The 19,041-nt window shown below is 53.1% G+C and overlaps 6 protein-coding genes across 6 annotated transcripts; 3 read left to right on the forward strand and 3 right to left on the reverse strand.

Annotated features, from left to right (window-relative positions):
- Positions 1-1,085: 1,085 nt before the first annotated feature.
- SEPMUDRAFT_164767 (Fungal_trans-domain-containing protein) lies at positions 1,086-4,113 on the forward strand (the record flags this gene model as incomplete). The annotated part of the gene is made up of 9 exons (XM_016908132.1): positions 1,086-1,398; positions 1,458-1,560; positions 1,662-2,148; positions 2,198-2,571; positions 2,620-3,151; positions 3,205-3,413; positions 3,466-3,666; positions 3,732-3,936; positions 3,984-4,113. The coding sequence occupies exons 1-9, from the start codon at positions 1,285-1,287 to the stop codon at positions 4,111-4,113; spliced, it is 2,355 nt and encodes a 784-aa protein (XP_016759340.1). The 5' UTR covers positions 1,086-1,284.
- Positions 1,086-6,533, reverse strand: SEPMUDRAFT_126802 (salicylate hydroxylase). The gene is made up of 11 exons (XM_016902103.1): positions 6,314-6,533; positions 5,587-6,206; positions 3,993-5,502; positions 3,732-3,936; positions 3,466-3,666; positions 3,209-3,413; positions 2,620-3,155; positions 2,198-2,571; positions 1,662-2,148; positions 1,458-1,560; positions 1,086-1,398 (listed from the first exon to the last, which is right to left on the reverse strand). The coding sequence occupies exons 1-3, from the start codon at positions 6,354-6,356 to the stop codon at positions 4,873-4,875; spliced, it is 1,293 nt and encodes a 430-aa protein (XP_016759341.1). The 5' UTR covers positions 6,357-6,533; the 3' UTR covers positions 1,086-1,398; positions 1,458-1,560; positions 1,662-2,148; positions 2,198-2,571; positions 2,620-3,155; positions 3,209-3,413; positions 3,466-3,666; positions 3,732-3,936; positions 3,993-4,872.
- Positions 6,534-7,133: 600 nt separating this feature from the next.
- On the reverse strand, positions 7,134-12,152 carry SEPMUDRAFT_150206 (lysophospholipase NTE1). Its single transcript, XM_016906020.1, has one exon. It carries the CDS (start codon positions 11,968-11,970, stop codon positions 7,408-7,410), a length of 4,563 nt encoding a protein of 1,520 aa, XP_016759342.1. The 5' UTR covers positions 11,971-12,152; the 3' UTR covers positions 7,134-7,407.
- A 339-nt stretch (positions 12,153-12,491) lies between these two features.
- SEPMUDRAFT_126805 (alpha/beta-hydrolase) lies at positions 12,492-14,806 on the forward strand. Its single transcript, XM_016902104.1, has 3 exons — positions 12,492-12,795; positions 12,854-13,334; positions 13,391-14,806. Exons 1-3 carry the CDS (start codon positions 12,616-12,618, stop codon positions 14,707-14,709), a joined length of 1,980 nt encoding a protein of 659 aa, XP_016759343.1. The 5' UTR covers positions 12,492-12,615; the 3' UTR covers positions 14,710-14,806.
- Positions 14,807-15,337: 531 nt separating this feature from the next.
- Positions 15,338-15,979, forward strand: SEPMUDRAFT_48163 (uncharacterized protein; the record flags this gene model as incomplete). The annotated part of the gene is made up of 1 exon (XM_016909057.1): positions 15,338-15,979. A coding segment is annotated over one exon (642 nt), but the record flags the coding sequence as incomplete, so codon positions are not given.
- Positions 15,980-16,135: 156 nt separating this feature from the next.
- Positions 16,136-18,863, reverse strand: SEPMUDRAFT_150209 (clathrin-coated vesicle protein). Its single transcript, XM_016906021.1, has 5 exons — positions 18,768-18,863; positions 18,566-18,698; positions 18,057-18,462; positions 16,670-18,006; positions 16,136-16,619 (listed from the first exon to the last, which is right to left on the reverse strand). The coding sequence occupies exons 1-5, from the start codon at positions 18,788-18,790 to the stop codon at positions 16,452-16,454; spliced, it is 2,067 nt and encodes a 688-aa protein (XP_016759345.1). The 5' UTR covers positions 18,791-18,863; the 3' UTR covers positions 16,136-16,451.
- Positions 18,864-19,041: the final 178 nt, after the last annotated feature.

Consider the following 19,041-nt stretch of genomic DNA (forward strand, 5'->3'; position numbering starts at 1 on the left):
CCCCCCCCCACCTCTTCCACCCGAGCGCCCGGCATCACCTATAATAGAGTTTCCGGTTCGACGCTTCGCTGCGACGACAAGTAAACAAGCCTCGCACTTCTACCCAATACCTATCAACATGAACCTTATCACGGTCTTGGTCTCTTTGACGTGCTTGCTGTTCATCCACCTCTTACAGGATATACAGGGCAGCTCCGCTTCTAACCAGGGGACAAATGGCTAGCGCGTGATACGGTATGCTAGGTACGCTGCCTACAGTACATTGTTCACTTGAGCGGTCTTTCCTATCTCCGTGGAAGTTGACCATCAAAGGAAGCCTGCAGACGGCCGCTCGGCTACTTTACTACGAGCATGCAGTCGATTGCACTATTATCTGCCGAAGAGATTGGCTTCTTGGGCAGCAAGATTCAAGTACTTCAGCTCCACCTCGGCCGTGTGTTCAGATTGCATGCAACTCAAGCACTACGTCGGCTTCAGAATTTAGATTCAGAGCGCGTCTGCTTGAAATGACGTCTGGCTCACAATGAGCAGCTGTTCAGCACGCATATGCCGTCGAAGCGCTCCAGGAATGATCCAATGGTCTTGCCATCGCCATATAGGCTGACCATCCAAAATCCCTCGGCCAGCATCATGTATGCAAAGAAGATAGTAAAGTCACCACTTCAAGCGATCGATGATCGAGAACGACCCATGTAGGAGCTGTCGGCAGATATGCTCGAGGCTGGCGAGCATACTGATTCGGAAAATGATGGCGCTGCCTTGGGGAGAAAAGATGTCGCGCCGATTTGGAACAAGGCCAGTGATGTGACTGATGAGACCATGCTTGGTGCCCTCTCCTGCAGTGGGCGAATGAGACTATCCGGTAGTAGGAGCAACTGTGTCCTTCACTCTGCAAGGATCGGCATCGTAGTTGCCAGGGCAAGAGACTCTCATGACAACCAGAAGCGACCAGAAGCAGCACAGAACGGAATCCGGTTGGTTTGTCTCTCAACAAGGGGTGTCATCTACTAATGTCAGGTACCTTAGGTATATACCTGAGGACGAGTAGGCAGGGATTTCAGTAGCGTCGAAGATTTGGGTGTCTGGTCTGGCCAGGGCCGAAGCGGACCCTTCCGCAGTGTACCGTAGAACTTTACCGCGTGCCCTTTGCCCTTTTCCATGTGATGATTAATGCCACCTCTACCAGGTCCCGCGAAAAGACGGTGCCTTGCCTTGCCTCGCCTTGCCTTGCCTATACCAAGCAGAGGGAAGAAGACACGCACTTCGTAGTACATACATGTAGCTATGGAGGGCCAGGCCCCGGATCAGATGATGCAGGGAGGCCAACACGCGTTCCGCGCCGCCGACGGATCGCAGCCCGACTTGCCCAAAAGCACCAAACGGCAGCGAGTATCACAGGTAGAGAGGCTTCCCCCGTGGACGGCGAGGCAGCAGACGCTGATATGAGGTGGATATAGGCCTGTGGGCCGTGTCGAGACCGGAAGACTCGATGCGACGGCCGCCAACCGATATGCCGTGCATGCGAGACCAGAGGCGTGACCAAAAGCTGCAACTTCGACTGTGAGAACGTGCCACCGCTGCTGGAGTGTGAAGCAAAGCAAAGCAAAGCATCGCATTGCATCGCATGATATGCCGTGCGCAGAAGCTGATGTAATATACAGACGTGCGGAGACAGCGGCAGCCTCGAGCATCGGGAGCGAGTGTTGGACACTCGCCGCAGTCAGACAGTCTTCGCCACATCCGAGAACTCGGATCGGATCCACGCAACCACGCGGCCGCTCAGGCGTTGTCAGACTTGGGACAACAGCCTCGAGAGGTCGTTGCCCCTGCCTCAATGTCTACTACCAGCACCGTCCGCCCTTCCGATTCCGCTCCCAGTGCACCGTCCGTCGCGGGCCAGTACCAGCCTACATGGAGCACAACGTCGCGCGCAGATGGTTTAGCTACCTTGGCCGATGGCAGCGATGGCTCCATATATGGACCATCGTCAGCTGTGGCATTTCTACGCCATGTCATGCCTCACAAGTCGGGGACAGCGACACCGGTAGAGCCCAGCTTGCTCGATCCGGACGTGAAGCCTCGACCATCGGTGCCTCTCCCAGATCGACATCTACCCCGGAGTCACGGTCTAGCAGTGTTACCACGAAGGTGCGTGGTCTCCGTGCACGGCGTTGGCTATGGGCTAATCAGTGTGCAGACGTGAAGCAGACAACTTCCTGCTCTGTTACTGGGAGTTCATACATCCTCTCTTTCCCGTGCTTCACCGGCCGGCCTTTTTACGCAAGTATGAGTCATTATGGATCGATACCGACGATAATAACAACAAAGCCAACGAGTCCGAGGTGGAAGATGCCATTTTCACTTCGACACTCAACTTGGTATTCGCCATAGGCTGTAAATTCAGCAGCATAATCGAGGCGGCACAAAAGTCCACTGTCGCAGAAGATTTCTTCCAGCGGTCGCGACAGTCATATGCTTTTGACATATTGGACTCTACCTCCATCGCGGTGGTACAGATGCTGGTGTTAACAGGCGTGTATCTACAGTCGACCCAGCATGCTAGCAGGTGCTGTAAGTCAAGCAGACAATGAGGGTCTTGGTCGAGCTAATGCCGTGTAGGGAACTCAATTGGGTTAGCGATACGTATGGCCCAGAGCATTGGCTTGCATGTCAACCATAGCGGGCGCCAGCAGATGTCACAGGTCGAACAACAAATGCGTCGTAGGATTTGGCATACTTGCATACACCTCGATCGCCTCCTTTCTATGACATTCGGAAGGCCTGCGATGATTGAGAAGCAAATTGATGTGCCGGCTCCTGCACTGATCGACGACGAATATCTGGCTGATCGAGGTGTCGGAAGCCAAGCCACTGGTGTGCTCTCGCGGCTTGGAATGTTCATTTACTCCTCGCCGCTCATGGAACTCCTTGAGGAGATCCTAGAACGCTTCTATCGACACAGTAGCCTGTCTCAAAACCGGAGTAGCTTCCCGGAAACTACTGATATAGTCACGCCTGTGCTGGTTATCAACAGAAAGCTCGATGACTTCGCGGAAACCGTTCCAGACTATTTGCGCGTCTCAAACAATAGTAGCACGCCAGGTAGGAATGAGGATCATATACTGCTGCAGCAACAAGTCTTGCATAATCGGTTCGTCTGCTTTTCTACCATTGCGCACTGCAGAGGCTGACATGATCAACCAGATTCCTCTTCATTCGCATGCTATCTCTCCGGCCCGTCCTGCTGGCAGCAACGAAGCGAGGCTCCCGACCATTGACGAAATACTCGCTCGATGACGATGTGATCCGCAGCTGTTGCACCCGGTGCGTCTTAACAGCGTCCCGGCTGGTAGATGGGATTCACGACACATTCTACACATTGTACCGAAGTTCTGGCTGGCACTCAGTCTACTGTGAGTCGCCAACACAGATCCTTGCTGAACTACGGCTAATACCAACCTTCAGTCACGTTCAGTGCAGCAATGACTCTGCTTGCGTCATGGAAGATTGACCATTTGTTCTCGGGACCTGAAGGAGACACCAGAGAGACGACATGGTCACGTTGTTTGGTGATCTTGGAATATTATGAGAATCAAATTCATTCGGCCGAGCATGCTATCAAGATTCTCAAATCTCTCAAGCTGCAGATCACATCACGAGCACAAGGTACCACCATCCGCCTCTACTCGCGGGTCTTTGCCTGATCTATAACTCATGCTGATACTACACAGCATCAACAGTCACACAAGAGTCGCCCACCCAGCTGGACCCAACTCTCCGACCGACACCCAACACGGAGGGCGCGACTTCGACCACGGCCGACTTGTATTCGACCCTCAGTATGGACGAGTCGGATCTGTTTGGCACTGATAACATCTCAGAGGCCTGGTATGGACAACAACTGATCAATCTAGATTGGCTCGAGATTCCTCAGCTGTATGACTAAAGTCACTACCAGCGACGGTTGGGTATCTTGCTGATAGATTGGCCAGGCCTGACTTTGAATTCTTCAAAGACTCGACAGCCGCGTCTTGGTCCAGCACCATCAAATCCGGATGCCCTGCTTCGACTCCCACGTGGCTTTCGCATCCACTGCCCGTGATACTCAATTGATGATATTCCGAAGGGCTTTCACGGAGGGTACATGTAGTCGTGGGAGACGGATGGTGGAAAACCAGGTTCTGCTTACCCCGCATTTGGAGAGTGTCCGACAGGTCCAGTGGAGGCTGGAATATCTCCGGCTGGCCTAGCCGAGCCCGGAGCCCGAGACACGGAAATGCTTGCCTCGGGCGCAACTCCGGGCAACCATGTTCGACGTCGGCACGTGAGGAGTGAACGAGTGGGATCATTCGCACCAAGTGGGGGACAGTCTCACCTTTAATCTTGCTGCTGGTCATGGAAGTGAAGAGATGACAAGCGGATCTCCCAGCAAGACTGCAAACACGACTGCGAGCGGTTGGGGAAAAAGAATTCTTTGGTGGTGTTGATCGGTTGGCCTGGAAGTGAATAATGATACCCCCCCAAAAGTTGTCATCGAGCGGGATATGGTGCTCGTCGTGATGTGAATGAAGCCCCTTTTACATCGGGTGCAGAGTTTGCAGCTCCGCAACTGATATATGTACATGTTGATGCTGGTCAAGAGTCCTCTGGACAACAGACAACGAACAAATTCAATAGGCGGTTACTGAGCTGTGCTCATGCAACCGAGCCTACATGTATCTTATACATATGTAAATTTGAATGGTGTAATTGAATGGCTAGGTAACATAAAAAGGGACCCATGGAGCAAAACATATCAGATTTCCCAACCCCATTGCCACATGTTTCTTTTCTTTTCGCTCACATCATCCATCATCATCATCCATCAATCAATCACAGCCTCGACTGAATCTTTCCCTGCAACTTGGCCGTCGCCTCACGACACATCTGCGGCACATCCACATTAGCAATTTTCGCATTGCGCACATTAATTTCATGTTCAATTTTCGAAAAGTCCTCTCCCACGCCGTCCGCCAACCACTCATAACTATTTCCAATAAACGCACTCGTCTGCACCAAAAAATGCCCACGATCACGTCTCTGTTCGTCGAAAATGGCAAATGCCGCCTCGAGATCTTTGTGGGATTTCACATTCTCGTCTGCGAGCAAATCTGCTAGCACGGCGGAATCTTCAATGCACATGCCCGCTCCGGCGCCGTGGTGTGGCGAGGTGGCGTGTGCGGCGTCGCCGACGAGACAGATGGTGCCTTTGGCGAAGTAGGGGAGTGGGTGGTCCCCTAAGTGGAAAATGGCCCAGACGTCGAGGTTGGGTTTGCAGAGTTGGAGGAGGCGGATGACGTCTTGGCCGTAGCCCGAGAAGTCGCGGAGGGCGTCTTCGCGCGTGGCGGAGCGGGTGAGTTTGGAGTAGTCGGGCCAGTCGTCTGGAGATGTGTGGAAGGCGACGATGTTGAGGGTTTTGCCGTGGTTTACGGGGAAGGTGAGCATGTGGCCGCCTGGACCCATCTAGAGGAGAAAGAAAAAGTCAGTATTTCCTAAATACCCATGCAAAGGATGGGATGTATAGGGTGGTGGTAGATAGATACTCACGTGCATGCATGAATTCTTAGCCTTCTCTTCTCCCACAGCTGCAACCGCTTCGTCCATATCTGCGAGTGCCCGATATGCATACTTGTGGGTGTACGTGGGGAAACTCCGGGGGTCGTTTTCGCCATATAACATTCTCCTCACACTGGACTTGATGCCATCACATCCAATCACAGCATCCGCAGTGGCAGAACTTCCATCCTCAAATTTCAGAGTCCATTTCCCATCATCTCCCTTGTCCAACCTCTCCAACCGCTTGCCAAACTGTGCCTGCTCACTGGGGAATAACTTGATCAGCTCGTCGAGGTAATGCGCGCGATGTACACCCGCTTGGCCAATCGAGTTGGTGATGGTGAAGGCATGAGTATCTTTTTGGTCGGCTTTCCGATGATAGCCATCGTGGTAATCAAACCACACTTTCTCCTTGCTTGGCCACATATTCTTCGTCCGGACTTTCTCAAACGCTTCGTAGATGCCTTGATTGCAATGCTTCATGGCCTGCACGGCATTGCCCGTGAACGCCACTCCGGCGCCAATCTCTGCAAAATGGGGAGCTTGCTCGTAGATGGTCACTGGTATGCCACGGCTGTGGAGGGCAATGCCCAGGGTCAGCCCCGATATGCCTTGTCTCTCCTGTCAGCATTTGCTAGGATCTTCGATAGAGATCGTGGTTGGTTCTCATGAGACGGTGAGCTGAGCGTGGCCGGTGTTGCGCGGTGTGCATACATACCTCCTCCGACAATGGCGACCTGGAAGTTCTTCTTGGTGGGCATGGCGGCGGATGTATTGCGATGGAAATTCCAATACGGATGGTATCTCGCGATTGATCCCGGCTGTGATGTGGACTGTTGCTGGTGTAGATAAGGGGGAGCGAGGGCTATGTTCTTATATAGATATGAGAAGGTAGGTATGGGAGAAATTGTTTCACAAGTGTACAGTGTAGTAATCTGTGTGGCATGCGCACCATACTTGCCTACATAGCTCCTACATGTATGTACGCCACTCAGGGCATTACACGTACCTTGCCAGACATGGAATAGTTGTCGTCATATTGTCGCTAGTAGGCCAGTCACCACATCAAACGTTACAGGGGAGGGATCGATCTCATGAACCCGAACCGATCCGATTGACCCTCAGCCGACGACGAACTGTAGGGACGATGTGGAGCAAATGGAGAACTCCCAAAGTAGTGCCCCCCCACCCCTCAATCACTAGAGGCATGAAAATTGTATCTACCTGGTACATTTACTGTGTGGCCTCGGCCTCTGCTTGGCGTTCACACGCGATTTCTCTACGAACGAGGTGTCGCGATGCATTACTACCTGAGGTGCTTTTGGACGGGTAGTGCAATATGATTAGGGGGGGAACAAGGGCACGCGTCCCTATCGGAAAGCCTGAGCCGGCACGGGCAGCTCTTCTAAGTTATCGGATCGACAAATAAGGTACAATCGCGTCGACCCTGGAAATCGGCAGTGCAGCATGGCAATGGCCGAAGATATTACTACCTCCTCCTACGCGGGCAGCACGGCACAGGGTACACAGAGGAGGTAGGAAGACAGACACATGATCGCCTGTGAATGCCTGATTCTGCTGCTATACTGTGGGTATCGTGAAAATCAAAATCGCTCATACCTTGCCACGCCGGTGAGCACATCATCGCGCCGGAATTACGGCTTTGTCAACTACCTCCACCTAGGTAGCTAAGGTTCTGCATTCGGAGAACGTACGACATCTTTCGCAATCCTATGGTCAGCTAACCTCGCAATACCTCTGGGCTGGTGTCCGCAATACATCCATGTACTGTTCTTCAGCATGGAGCATCGCTCAGATACTAGCTCTCCGAGGTGCCATCGTTCTCCTGAGATTTCTTTCTTCCTCACTGACAGCCTCTAACCCGGGAAGCACGCCCTCATCTCGCAAGTCGGCCAGGAACTTCTTGCCGTACTGGTAGCCAACTTGGTAGATCTCATCAAATTTCCCAAAGTCCAGCGTACCATAACTTTCGATCGGGGGTCTCATGTATCGACACCCTGGGATGTTCTTGGCTCGTTCCAGATTGTCGACGCTCGATACGTAAGCCAATCGTGCTTGTATCTCACTCAATGTGGGTGGGTTGGGGTAGGAACTGAAAGGGTTCCATCGATTGATCGAAGCCCAGAACCCCGAAAGCGAGTCGCCATATGCTTGAGGCGTATCGTCATCGAGAGAGCCAACATCGACTGCAAATATCTGGTCCGCGCCTAATGCCTTCATGTGGGAGACTGTCAGGTTGTCTGTGTAGCCTCCATCGAGCAGCATAGATCCTTCATCACACATAGGCGGTAGTAGCCCCGCCAATGACATGCTGGCGCGTATGTATCGCCATACATAACCACTGGTGTGGACTTCTGGTCTACTCTTGGATATGTTGGTGCTGTTGCAATAATACTCCAACCAGAAATCCTCGATTTGACTGTCGCCAAACGTCTTGAAGATGCCGCGATTGAACTCGTGTCCGGTGGTGTAGGAAGCTGAAGGATACGTGACGTCCAATGCGAATCGCCACATGCTGCCCATTCTACCTGCGAACTTCTTGACACGCCCATACATGGGCACGACGTCCGCGTCTTGTGCATACACGGCGCCCACGAAAGCACCGATGGACGTGCCGCCTATGATATCAATGGGCAAGCCCGCTTCTTCTAAAGCTCGAATCACACCGACGTGCGCAAGGCCACGAGCGCCGCCTCCGCCAAGAACGAGCCCGACTGATTTGCCGCAAAGGCGACGCGCCAGACGATGGAAGTCGCCCTTGAACGGCGTTTCGGCGGAAAAGAGAGGAGTTTGTCTGACCCTCCGCGATGTGTACTTGTGGATTTCGGCCTGAATGACTTGCACACGTTGCTTGATGGCGTTACCGAGCCGCTTGCCAGCCGTGTGAGGATGGACGGGCTCTGGTGTAGCTCGATAGGCCATTTGAACGTGATGGTGCGAGCCGCTGATCCAGGACCTGTTGCGAAGCCAAGATCTCGTCGTGCCCGAGGGACAATACCGCTCGCTATGCAGCAGTATGAGCTCTTTTCGAGCTGTTGTTTTCGTAGTGAGCAGGAAGCGCTCGTACTCCCCGACGGCTGGCGAACCTTCAGCAAGGCCCACAAGGTAGATGCAATCAGCTTGGCTGATGCATGTTTGTGTCCAGGGCGACTTGACGCTGGTATCAGCGACATAGATGACGATGCCATACTTCTCTTCGAGATCAGCCAGGTATTGGGTTAACTTCAGTTTACCCATTTTGCTGAATGCATGCCGTCCGAGGTGATTGAGAATCGAGCTTTGGTTCAGGACGCAGACGCCGTTTGGCGTCCCAATTTGATTCAACGCTGCTTGAAGCTTGTTGCTGAACTCTACAACCGGCACGCCGGCTGTGCACGGTATCACAGCCACAGTCCTCAAATTTGACGTCGTCGTGACCTTCGGTCTCTGGACTTTCAGCTTGTTGTAACTTTCGTGCTCATTCATGGGATTCTCGATCAGTGCTCGCATGCGAGAAGCGATGATTTTCGACACTTTGATCGTGATGCCAGGATGCTCCTGTGCCAGACTGTTGAAGAGCGTCTTCGGGAACTTGGCAAGCTCTGTGTCTCTGATGGCGTGCAGCGTACCGGGTCTGGTCGACTCCGTCAAGACTTCCAGCTCGCCGACACTGTCGCCTTGGCCGTATTCACCAATCACCTTCATCTTGTTGTCTTCATTCTCTTGAATCGCTCTCAAGCGGCCGTTGAGCACGATGTAGATGGCGTCACTCTCTTCGTTTTGGTTGTAGATGGCCTGTCCAGCATTCACCTGTACCCACTCCAACGCAAAATCTATGTGGAGGATGAGCCGTGGTAGCAGGCTGGTGATTCGTTTCGCCATCGTCAACAATACGACCGGATGCCGCTCAACAATCTTCTCGATGGCCATTCGCGGCAGAAATCCAACATAGACGTCAGTCTTGGCGCTGACATTGATCAACGAACGATAGGAAGATACAGTGCCCAAATACCCCGCGAGACCTCCCGGCTTGATCAGATGAAGGCTTTTGGGGATTCGGCCGGACTTTTTCCTTTTGTGATGCTCTGACGCGCCGACTGAAGACGATCTCTTGTCATCTGATGGTAGTGACTTTGGGCCAAACAGATCCGCCGACTCCGCACCACCAGGCCGAGCGAGCGTGCCAAGCACATTGGAGTGCGCTTCCTGCTCCATTGATGCGCTCACATCGAGGAAGCCGTCGATCACATAGTAGATGCCAGGATTACGCTCGCCCTCCTCCACCAAGACGGAGTCTTTGGGGAAATACACGATTTCGATTTCATTCTTCAGATCTTCCATGATGTTTGCTGAACCGCCAACACTAAACGCAGACGCCGAAGCTACCGAGTCTCCGTCGTCCTGCGATCCATCAAATGAATCCATGAACCCGAAAGCAGCGTTATTGAACACGGCGCTCTGACTCCGCCTGTCGTACGATACTAAGCGCGGCGATTGCGCAACAGATTCGGGCATCCTCCCGCCATCTCTAGAATTCGTGAGACCAATTGCCTTCGCCATACAGTCCATGATGGATTCGCGAAAGATGGCATCCTCATCTATGGACTCTTGGCGATGCAAAGTTGCTCGTGGGTTCATGCGTGGGGAGAAATGCTCTCGTCCGTCTCTCCTCGACGTCAGGTCTATATCTTCGCCGTTGATTCGTGGTGTGGAGTATGGGTGGGAGAAGCTGCCACGCTCACCTCGGACACGGCCAGAGTCGCGTTGTGCATGTATATTGGTCAAAAGGTCGCCAGCGCTCATACCTCCTCGTTCGCGGCCGACCTCGATAGAGTTGGCGGCGCTCATACGCGCGCGCATAGCCACGTCCCTTTGCAGTGTGCTACTAGTACGCCTCCGCTGAGCAATTCGCGGATTGTGTAGAGCAATCCCTTTCGTGAGTTCCTCTGGCTCCACACGCTCCAGATCTTTGCGGAATTTGTCCTTCAATCGGGACATTGCTTCGCCCCTCAGAAAATCTGGCAGATCGTAACTTGTATACCTGTCCATCAAGCGCTCTGTCCTGAGCACATCACTGGTCAGTCCCAGATACGAACTCGCAGTGGCCAACGTGACGCGCTGCAATCTAGTCAAGATGACTTGCACAATGTGGGCTGTTGCCTTGGGGTACATTCTCGTGATGCGGTGAAATGCGCTAGCAGGAATGATTGCAATTGTGGTATCAACAGTGGCACGAGCCACGATGTCTGGATGTGCGGATGCTTGCTTCCGTTTCCTGGTACGTGTGCTATCAGCGCGAGCGTAGCTAGGTCTGCGACTATGCTGGTGCTGAATGCCGTCGTCCGTGCTAGCACTGCCGTCCAAGGTGAGAGGGGGTGGCTCTCGCGAAGAGTAAGGGTAACCACCGTTGTGCGCATTGGACGAAGTTCTCTGCCTCGAGGCAGGACGAGAACCACCTACCCAATGCCTGCCGCCGTCTGTCCCCAGTTCTGGAGTTCCATTTTCAGCATGCGGCGGCATGCGAAATTGGTGTTTGAGATTTCCACTGGATCCACTGGTATTTAGATGTTCGTCCTCATCGAACCTGAGCTTGACGTTTTCGGTGAACAGTGCTAGAATTGAAAAAAGCGAGGACATCGGGGCCCCATTCTTGACCTCAGTGAGCAACTGATAACTCCCATGACCGCTTCCTCGATCTTCGACGTGATCTTCGTCCGCGCCATTCTCGTTCGCCGAATCGCTGTCCTGGTCGCGGTTGGACTTGAAGAAGATTTGCACAAGACCATCCACCACCAAGCAGAAACCCTTCTCCTCTTCCAGCAGGAGAGTTTCCCCGGCAATGAGCTTCCTAGTCTGCATCGTTCGCGTGAGTTCATGAAAGACCGGTCTTTCCAGATACCCGAAGACCTTGATTGCACTGAGAAACTCATCAAAGTAATTCCCCAGGCCAGGCTTCGAATCATTCTCCTCGGATCCTGGAAATATCTCAATTTGTGGCTCTTTTCGCTGTGGCTCTGGTGGCAGACGAGAATACATGTTCAAGAACCTGTATCTCACGAACCAGCTGACCGTCGAAGCCATAACGACCAGGACTAGCAACAGAGTCGTCATGTTCATCGTAAAGGTCATGCTGGTTGACAGGAAGGAGAAGAGCCATGTCGGCAGCGTATATGTCACAAATGTGATGGTCCAGTACAGTATGCTAGGCACGACTGTGAAGATGCCCAGAGTCAGACCTCCGAGCATACTCAAGGTCGACCGAGCGGAGTCGGGAGTCACGCTGCTGTCCGGTGCGTGCAGGCTGACTTGGGCGGCGAGCTGTTGAGTGGCAGCAGAGAGCGAGGCAGACCCCGACGGCGTGACGCTGCCATCCATGGCCGTTCTCGATGCACGTGCGCCGGATATGTGCTCTGAGGAGCTCGAGACGACTCGCCGGCAAGGTCGATGTGGCCTCGGAAGCGAATCAGGCGTACCATAAGCCGAACGTGGACATTTTGTGGTATGCAGGAACTGGACTGGTTGTTCTTTCCTCGGCCTATGCGGCACGCGATGTGTACCTAAGCCGAAGTGGTGGCAAGCGTGTGGTGTTTGAGGATGCAGAATGGGAAGAGAAACTCAAAGTTGGTGTGGTGCAGTCTAGGTAGGAGGGATGATGGAGGAGGTACATCTACCGGTGGTAGGTACATTGGTTGGCGTCGTGGTCGTGGTCGTGGTGTGCCAACTTCGGACTGGAAGACGGTTGACGGAAGCCCAAAGCGGCTAACCGCCATCCGTTACCCCTTAGTCATCCCAGATTGGTGCCAAGTGCGATACGCGCGATAGCGGCATCTCGTGACGGTCCTGTGGTTGTCCATATGACATATGACCGTCTCGACCCTCTCTCTCTCTCGCTCCTAGCAGATTCCACTCGCCACTTTCACTTGTTGTGCGAGACAACAACACTATCAGATGCGATGCCACCTAAGTTCATATTCCACCCCGTCTCGCAGGAGAGCCAGCGCAACAACATCCTGGGCCAGCATGTGCAGCCGTAGTCTGCTTGTTGTCGGCCTGCTCGTGTTCTTCGCGGGCTTGATTCATTCGGCAGATGCAGCGAGACCTGCGCACCTGAGAGCACCTTCGCAGGTTGTGCTACCGCCACTTCTGGGAGGGGGAGTTTCGAGCGGCAAAGGCTCAAGGGATCTAGGGGAGCGGGTCTTCGTAGGCAGCCTCCAACAGAGAGGACGACGAGAAGGAGCATGCGCTGATTGTGCTCCAGAAACTACGCCACATCTACCACCATGGCACTCACAAGTATCCTGACTTGCACCGATATACCGACATTGAGCCAGAAGCGAAGCTTCGAGTCACCTACGATGACGGACGCACCATCGAAGACGCCCCAAATGAGCTACGAGCTCAAGCAGTGACCACCAACATCCAACGATTAGTGGCCAGGAACAAGACCGATATTGATGACTTATTGGCAGAGTCCGCATGGTATGGAAGAGCTGCAGATTTGCCAGCGTCGGCATGGACTTCAGATGAGATTGCCGGGCCAAACATTAGCGACAAGAGCACCGTCATAACTTTTGCAAAGATGGCTGCGAACGCATATGTTCAGACGCGACTGGACGGAGCGTGGTTACCCGTTAAGGGCGGCTTCAACTATACCGATGATTTTGGCTGGCAGACCGATGGTCTGCGTGGGCACATCTTTGCCGATGAGTCCAATTCCACTGTTGTAATCGGTCTCAAAGGTACGTCAATCCGGCTGCTGCATTCCGCTTCTGCTCGGTGTCTGATGTTCCAACAGGAACTTCTCCTGCTATATTCGATGGTGCCGATACCACAGGCAACGACAAGCTCAATGACAACCTCTTTGGATCTTGCTGCTGTGGCCAAGGCGGACAATATCTGTGGAAGCAGGTCTGCGACTGCATGACAGGGACCTATCAGTGCAACTCTACTTGCCTCGTCAAGTCGCTCCAAACAAAGAGCCACTACTATTGGGCTGTGCGAGACCTCTACCATAACGTGACTGAGCGATATCCCAACTCGGATGTCTGGTTGTCTGGGCATTCTCTAGGAGGAGTAGTCAGCTCTCTGCTGGGATTGACATACGGATTGCCGACGATGACCTTTGAAGCATTTCCGGATGCAATGGCCGCGTCCCGCCTAGGACTTCCCACACCACCTGGCTATCAGATCGGCTCGCACCAATCTAGGTCAGATGTCCAGCTACACCACTTTGGCCACACGGCGGACCCTATATACATGGGTACATGCAATGCAGCATCCTCATTCTGTACGATTGCTGGCTACGCTTTTCAAGGTGTATGCCACACCGGCAAGACGTGCACGTATGATACAGTTGGCGATCTGGGGTGGCGAGTAGGTATTGGAACCCACAAGATTGTCAATGTCATCAAGGATGTGCTCGAGAAGTATGACACAGTGCCGACATGTGAAGCGGATGAGGAATGCGTGGACTGTTACAATTGGAAGTTCTACGAAAGTAATGGCACTGAAAGCACTACGACAAGTAGCAGCAGCAGCACTTCCACAACGACACGAACACGGACCGAGACATGCAAGACGCCAGGGTGGTTTGGCTGCCTTGACGAGAGTACAACGACAACGACGACAACCAGCACCTCCAGTACCAGCAGTACGTCAACGTCAACATGCCATACGCCGGGCTGGTTCGGTTGCAAAGACGAGTCGACGACCACTTCCGCGGCTACAATCACTACCACCAGCGCTGCGCCGGGATCCACGACGACTGTCATTACCACGACCTCCAAATCGACTTCCACTTGCACGCCCGGGTTCTTCTGGGGATGTGATGATGAGCCCAGTACCACCACGTCCGCTACGCCGAAACCCAGCAGAACATCTTCGCATGCATCATCCACGACCTCAGCTCCCGACGACAAAGATGATTGCACGTCGCGGGAGTTCTTCGGCCTCATCTGTGTAGACCCATCGCCTCCAACCACCAACCTAGTCACGCCCAGTCCAACGCGGCTTCCAACCACGAAGCGGAAACACTGCGTGGGAAGGCATTGGTATGGAAGTTGTAAGGAGTGGCGGTGGGAGCATACGTTGGATCCTAAGTGGGATCTTCTGTAACAATCGGCCGTGTTCGACAAGTTGCGTGAATACATTTTAGCCAGATACGAAATTATGATTAATTGAGATGGGTACCTGAACCTCTCGTGTACGAAGCTTCTCATTCACCTCTTGATTTTTTGGGGGCCTGATCTAAGCGCCCCGCTTACGAATTTGAATGTATTCTCTTCTTAATGCACATACCATGTGTCTTGCGCGTACTTTGAGCCTACGCCGCACCTGTTCGATGCAAGACGTGAAAATGAGGCGACATGTGCAGTTCGTGCCAAGCATACGAATCAAGCCGTCATAGGTAAGGGTATATAAGCAATCAACTCCGACGAACTTCATGATCGTAGCAACCAGTCATCTCTCTCTCGAGTTGCAAGAATCAGCCCCAAGTCAACTTGAATCATCAATCATCTACAAAAAAAAAAGCAATACCAATGCCGCATTTCCTCGTCATCGGAGCCACAGGTATGTACATTCCCTGCCTCCCATCACCAGCAGCTTGCAAAAGTCCCATCAAGATACGGCATACCTGGTAAATATCTAAAACTAACTGTTAACCCGATAACCCCCCAAAAAAGGCCCATCAGGTCTCATCTTTCTCGAAACTGCCCTCCAATCCAACAACGACAACAACAACAACTCTCCCAATACCTTCACAATCTTCTGCCGTAACCCCTCCAAACTGCCCCCACACATCCATTCCCTCTCCCAGCCATCCTCATCCTCCTCCTCGTCCCCCGCAAAAATCCAAATCATCACCGGAGAATTCACCGACCTATCAGCCCTCACCCGCGCCCTCCACACCGGAGCAACAATCCTCATATCCTTCGCGGGCCCCGCAATTCCCGCCAAAGGAACCGCGATAACAGAATTCTACAAAACGTTATTTCCTTTAATAAAACAAGATTCTCAAACTCGGATTTCTCGAGTTCTAGTTTTGAGTACGCCTTCGTTTCGAGTGGTCGAAGATAAATTTTCTTTGAAATGGTGGTTGGGGGTTCAGTTTGTTTATTGGTTATTTGGGGATGCGTGGGAGGAGGTTAATGGGATTGGGAAGGTTGTGACGGGTTTGAGGGACGAAGAGGAGGACAAGTTAGAGTGGACGGTATTTCGGGTTCCGGGTTTGACAAAGGCGGCAGCAGGGCCCGTGAGAGCGGGGTTTATTGGGGAAAGGGGGGATGGGTTACTTTTGAGTAGGAAGAGTTTGGCAGTGTGGATTTTGCAGGAGGTAGAGGAGAGGAAGTGGGTGGGGAGGTGTCCGGCGCTTAGTGATGCTTAAGTGATGTATGCGTTCTTTTTCGTCTTTGGTCTGCTCTTCGTCCTCTTGGAGGCTCACGTAGTGTTGACAGCGTGCGTGACACTCTTCGGACAGTATTTACGTCGAGTGCTGGAGAATCAAGGCATGTGATTGGTAACATGTAAGAGGATAGTAGTAGAGTGAGGTGGCGTGGATATGATACCATTTTTATTGGGTGTTACGATGATCGATGAGCGAGCATGCGCGCTGCCCCTCCAAGTGTGTATGCACTGTGTGTCGCCGTATCATACCCAAGGCTGCAATACTTCAGGCTGTGATCCACACCATCACAGACATGTGCCGACGACCTGGCGCAGCGCTGACGGCAGTGATTGTGGCCATGGGCGTAGCGTCCACCAAGTGAGTTTTGGTGTGATTACGCTAGATGAATTAAGCCGTCAACGAAGCTCTCACGTCGCTTGCTAAACAATAGTTTCAGCAGGTCTGGGCGAGTCTAACCCTCGCTCCCAGAACTCCGGAAAGCCGCACAGAGCGCCGCATAGTTGTGCGTGAGGTCGAGTATCGATTGTGGTAAGCTTGTGGCCTGCACAATGCTTCGAACCTTTACCGCACCTTCATCCTCAATCAGATTGCGGATCGTACGAAGGAGATCGGGTGAGAACTAGGCCTTGTCAGTAGATTCCTCAATGCGTGGCACGGAGGCGGACTTACTTCGGAGTACCATCTGTACTGCCACGCGATCAGCCGTATGAGAGCTCCCAGCATGCCTCGCCCATCTGATTGCTGCTGATACAGCTTGAGGACGCCTCGCATGGCCTTGGGGCTAAATCGCATGCTGAGACATGCTTGCCAGGCTTCAATGGCCTCGTCGGGATGATGCAGACGTTCCGCAAGGTCACCAAGTATTTCCCATTCCTCGGCGGCTTTCTTATAAGCCATCTGCTGTTGCTTGTACTGTGATGCCTCAGTCCGCCAGATTGTATAAATGCGCAAATCTTCATAAAGGACCATGAACAAATTATCGAGCCATCGCTCACAAAGTCGCTTATGCTGGAATTGGGTATATTGCTGATGTGCTGGATCGGTGTTTGGAGCCTGCGGTTGCGAGGTTTCGGCATCAGAATGCGCAGTGACTGAAGTAGTAGGCTTGGACATATCCGCGTCCAGGTGCGACGACGCTGCTGAGGGCTCGTTCTCAGCATTGATCATATCGTCCGTGTCGGGATCGGATTGCTCGTCATCTTGTTGCAGTGCGTGACCGTTGGGCTGTGGGGTGTCGTTGCCACGTAGTGCCGTCGTGCTAGCGCCTCTGCTGCCCGCAGGTCCTTGTCTTTCTTGCCTGTACTCCTCTTCCATCACGAACACCTGACTGCGAATCTTCAACAGCTGATCCCAGCCGATCTTCTTGGTGATTTCCGTGAGAAGGATATACGCTTTCAAGAATGTTCCTTTGTAATTCCCGGCTGAGAGTCTCCTGAGTGTCGGATGTACTACATCCGCATCGGGTGTCGCACCAGCGTCGTCAATTTCGTCGCATATCGTCTCCGGAGCGAGTGGTAATGATATACGAACTGGTTCTGGTAGACGTGGTGCATCCTTGTCCTGGTATGTAAACATCGGACACGAGTTTAGAGTCAGCAGAGCCATGTCCCATCGTTCCATGCTGACATATACTTCTGCCAGCCGTGCCCATGTACAGAACTCGCTCGGTGCAGATACTACTTCGCGCTTGGCCAGTTCCAATGCCAGATCCGCGCGGCCTTTGCGATTGCAGAATTCCGCCTGCGTGTCCAATATAGAATAGTCCATTGGGAGCTCCTGCACGGCTTCATGAAGCAGCTGTACCGCCTTCACCTCTTCGTCAGCGGCAAGGTATACCTTTGCGAGGAGGGAGGAGATTTCTGGATCTCGCATGCGCAACTTCTCAAAAAGATTGATGCCCGATGCAAATCGTCCCGTCGTTTTGAAGTAGTGTAAGAGTCCGGATGTGAGGTGATTGGACACGAGATTGGGCACTTGTATCTCTGGGTCGGAGCCCAGTTGCCAACCTTGGTTCTTGTCAGCTTCGTTGGCCATCTGTCCAAGGCACCGTGCTTACCACTGAAGAAAAGCTTCTCTGCTGCGTCAAGAAAACGCTGCTCTTGCTCGGTGCTCTGAACAGGATTAAACCGCCTGACGCCAATGATGCGCTTGATGACATCGCCAGATCCCGTGTCTGCATACGAGTATGCGCGCAGTACACTGCATAGATACGTCTCCAGCCAATGCTCTTCTGTTGCTTCCAGCTTATTCCCGCGCTCGTCCACACAATAGCTTTCCACCGTCCCCGGTATTTGTACTTGCACGCGCATGTCGACTCGTGAGAAGGCATTGTAGCAGCAGTAGGTGCCCGATATCACCTTGTTGGTGTTGTTGCTCGGAGCGTAGGTCAATGTGTTGATGTATGCTGCCAAGCTGGCTGACGACGATGCATCGACTCCCGTGACATGGTGGTACACGCCGACCTGACATTGATCCCCATCAGTACCTCGCACTCCCTCATTGTCGCATCCACGACGACGCCTGCGTCCAGGCACACGACACCACCGCACTCTCAGGGAGGCATACCTGCTTCGAGACCGACTTGTTGTTGGCGGGAGCCTTGGTCAAGTGCACCAGATCAGGAGGGCCGAGTTCGCGGAGGGTCTGGAGGCTGTCGGTTCGCACGTCGACAACGGAGTGGGCGTCGTCCTCGTAGAGTCTGTGTCGTTGCTCAGCTTCGAAGCTCTCCCCCCGACAACAACCGTAACTTATCCAGTGAGGAGCTTACTCGGGCACTGCTGTCGCAACCATTGTTGCACACTATTGCATGGAAACGCGCTGATCAGGATCGCAGACTTCGGGTGTCCTGGTGCTAGTTCGTTCCAATGGCAGCCAAGAGGAGGAGGAGGAGGATGAGTTGGTTCAATAATCACTTCACCAGAAATCGAAGTGTGTCTGTCTTTACAGTTCACACCACGAATCTCGAGCAATCGGCAAGGAGCTCCAGACGAGCCCGAGCCCGCTGCCCTGGATCTGCGGGCCGCTCACGCTAGTCTACAGTA

The sequence above is a fragment of the Sphaerulina musiva genome (assembly GCF_000320565.1).
Source record: "Sphaerulina musiva SO2202 unplaced genomic scaffold SEPMUscaffold_7, whole genome shotgun sequence".
In the NCBI taxonomy this organism is placed as follows: Eukaryota; Fungi; Ascomycota; class Dothideomycetes; order Mycosphaerellales; family Mycosphaerellaceae; genus Sphaerulina; species Sphaerulina musiva.

Excerpts from the sequence above, each read along its gene's own strand:
- SEPMUDRAFT_126805 (XM_016902104.1), top strand. The coding sequence starts at position 12,616 with ATGTGCAGCCGTAGTCTGCTTGTTGTCGGCCTGCTCGTGTTCTTCGCG. Across the intron at positions 12,796-12,853 it reads ATCTAGGGGAGCGGGTCTTC|AAACTACGCCACATCTACCA; the intron begins GTAGGCAGCCTC and ends ATTGTGCTCCAG. Across the intron at positions 13,335-13,390 it reads TGTTGTAATCGGTCTCAAAG|GAACTTCTCCTGCTATATTC; the intron begins GTACGTCAATCC and ends ATGTTCCAACAG.
- SEPMUDRAFT_150206 (XM_016906020.1), bottom strand. The coding sequence starts at position 11,970 with ATGGATGGCAGCGTCACGCCGTCGGGGTCTGCCTCGCTCTCTGCTGCC.
- SEPMUDRAFT_126802 (XM_016902103.1), bottom strand. The coding sequence starts at position 6,356 with ATGCCCACCAAGAAGAACTTCCAGGTCGCCATTGTCGGAGGAG. Across the intron at positions 6,207-6,313 it reads GGTCGCCATTGTCGGAGGAG|GCATATCGGGGCTGACCCTG; the intron begins GTATGTATGCAC and ends AGGAGAGACAAG. Across the intron at positions 5,503-5,586 it reads CTAAGAATTCATGCATGCAC|ATGGGTCCAGGCGGCCACAT; the intron begins GTGAGTATCTAT and ends TTTCTCCTCTAG.
- SEPMUDRAFT_150209 (XM_016906021.1), bottom strand. The coding sequence starts at position 18,790 with ATGGTTGCGACAGCAGTGCCCGA. Across the intron at positions 18,463-18,565 it reads ACAAGTCGGTCTCGAAGCAG|GTCGGCGTGTACCACCATGT; the intron begins GTATGCCTCCCT and ends GATCAATGTCAG. Across the intron at positions 18,007-18,056 it reads AGAGAAGCTTTTCTTCAGTG|GTTGGCAACTGGGCTCCGAC; the intron begins GTAAGCACGGTG and ends ACAAGAACCAAG.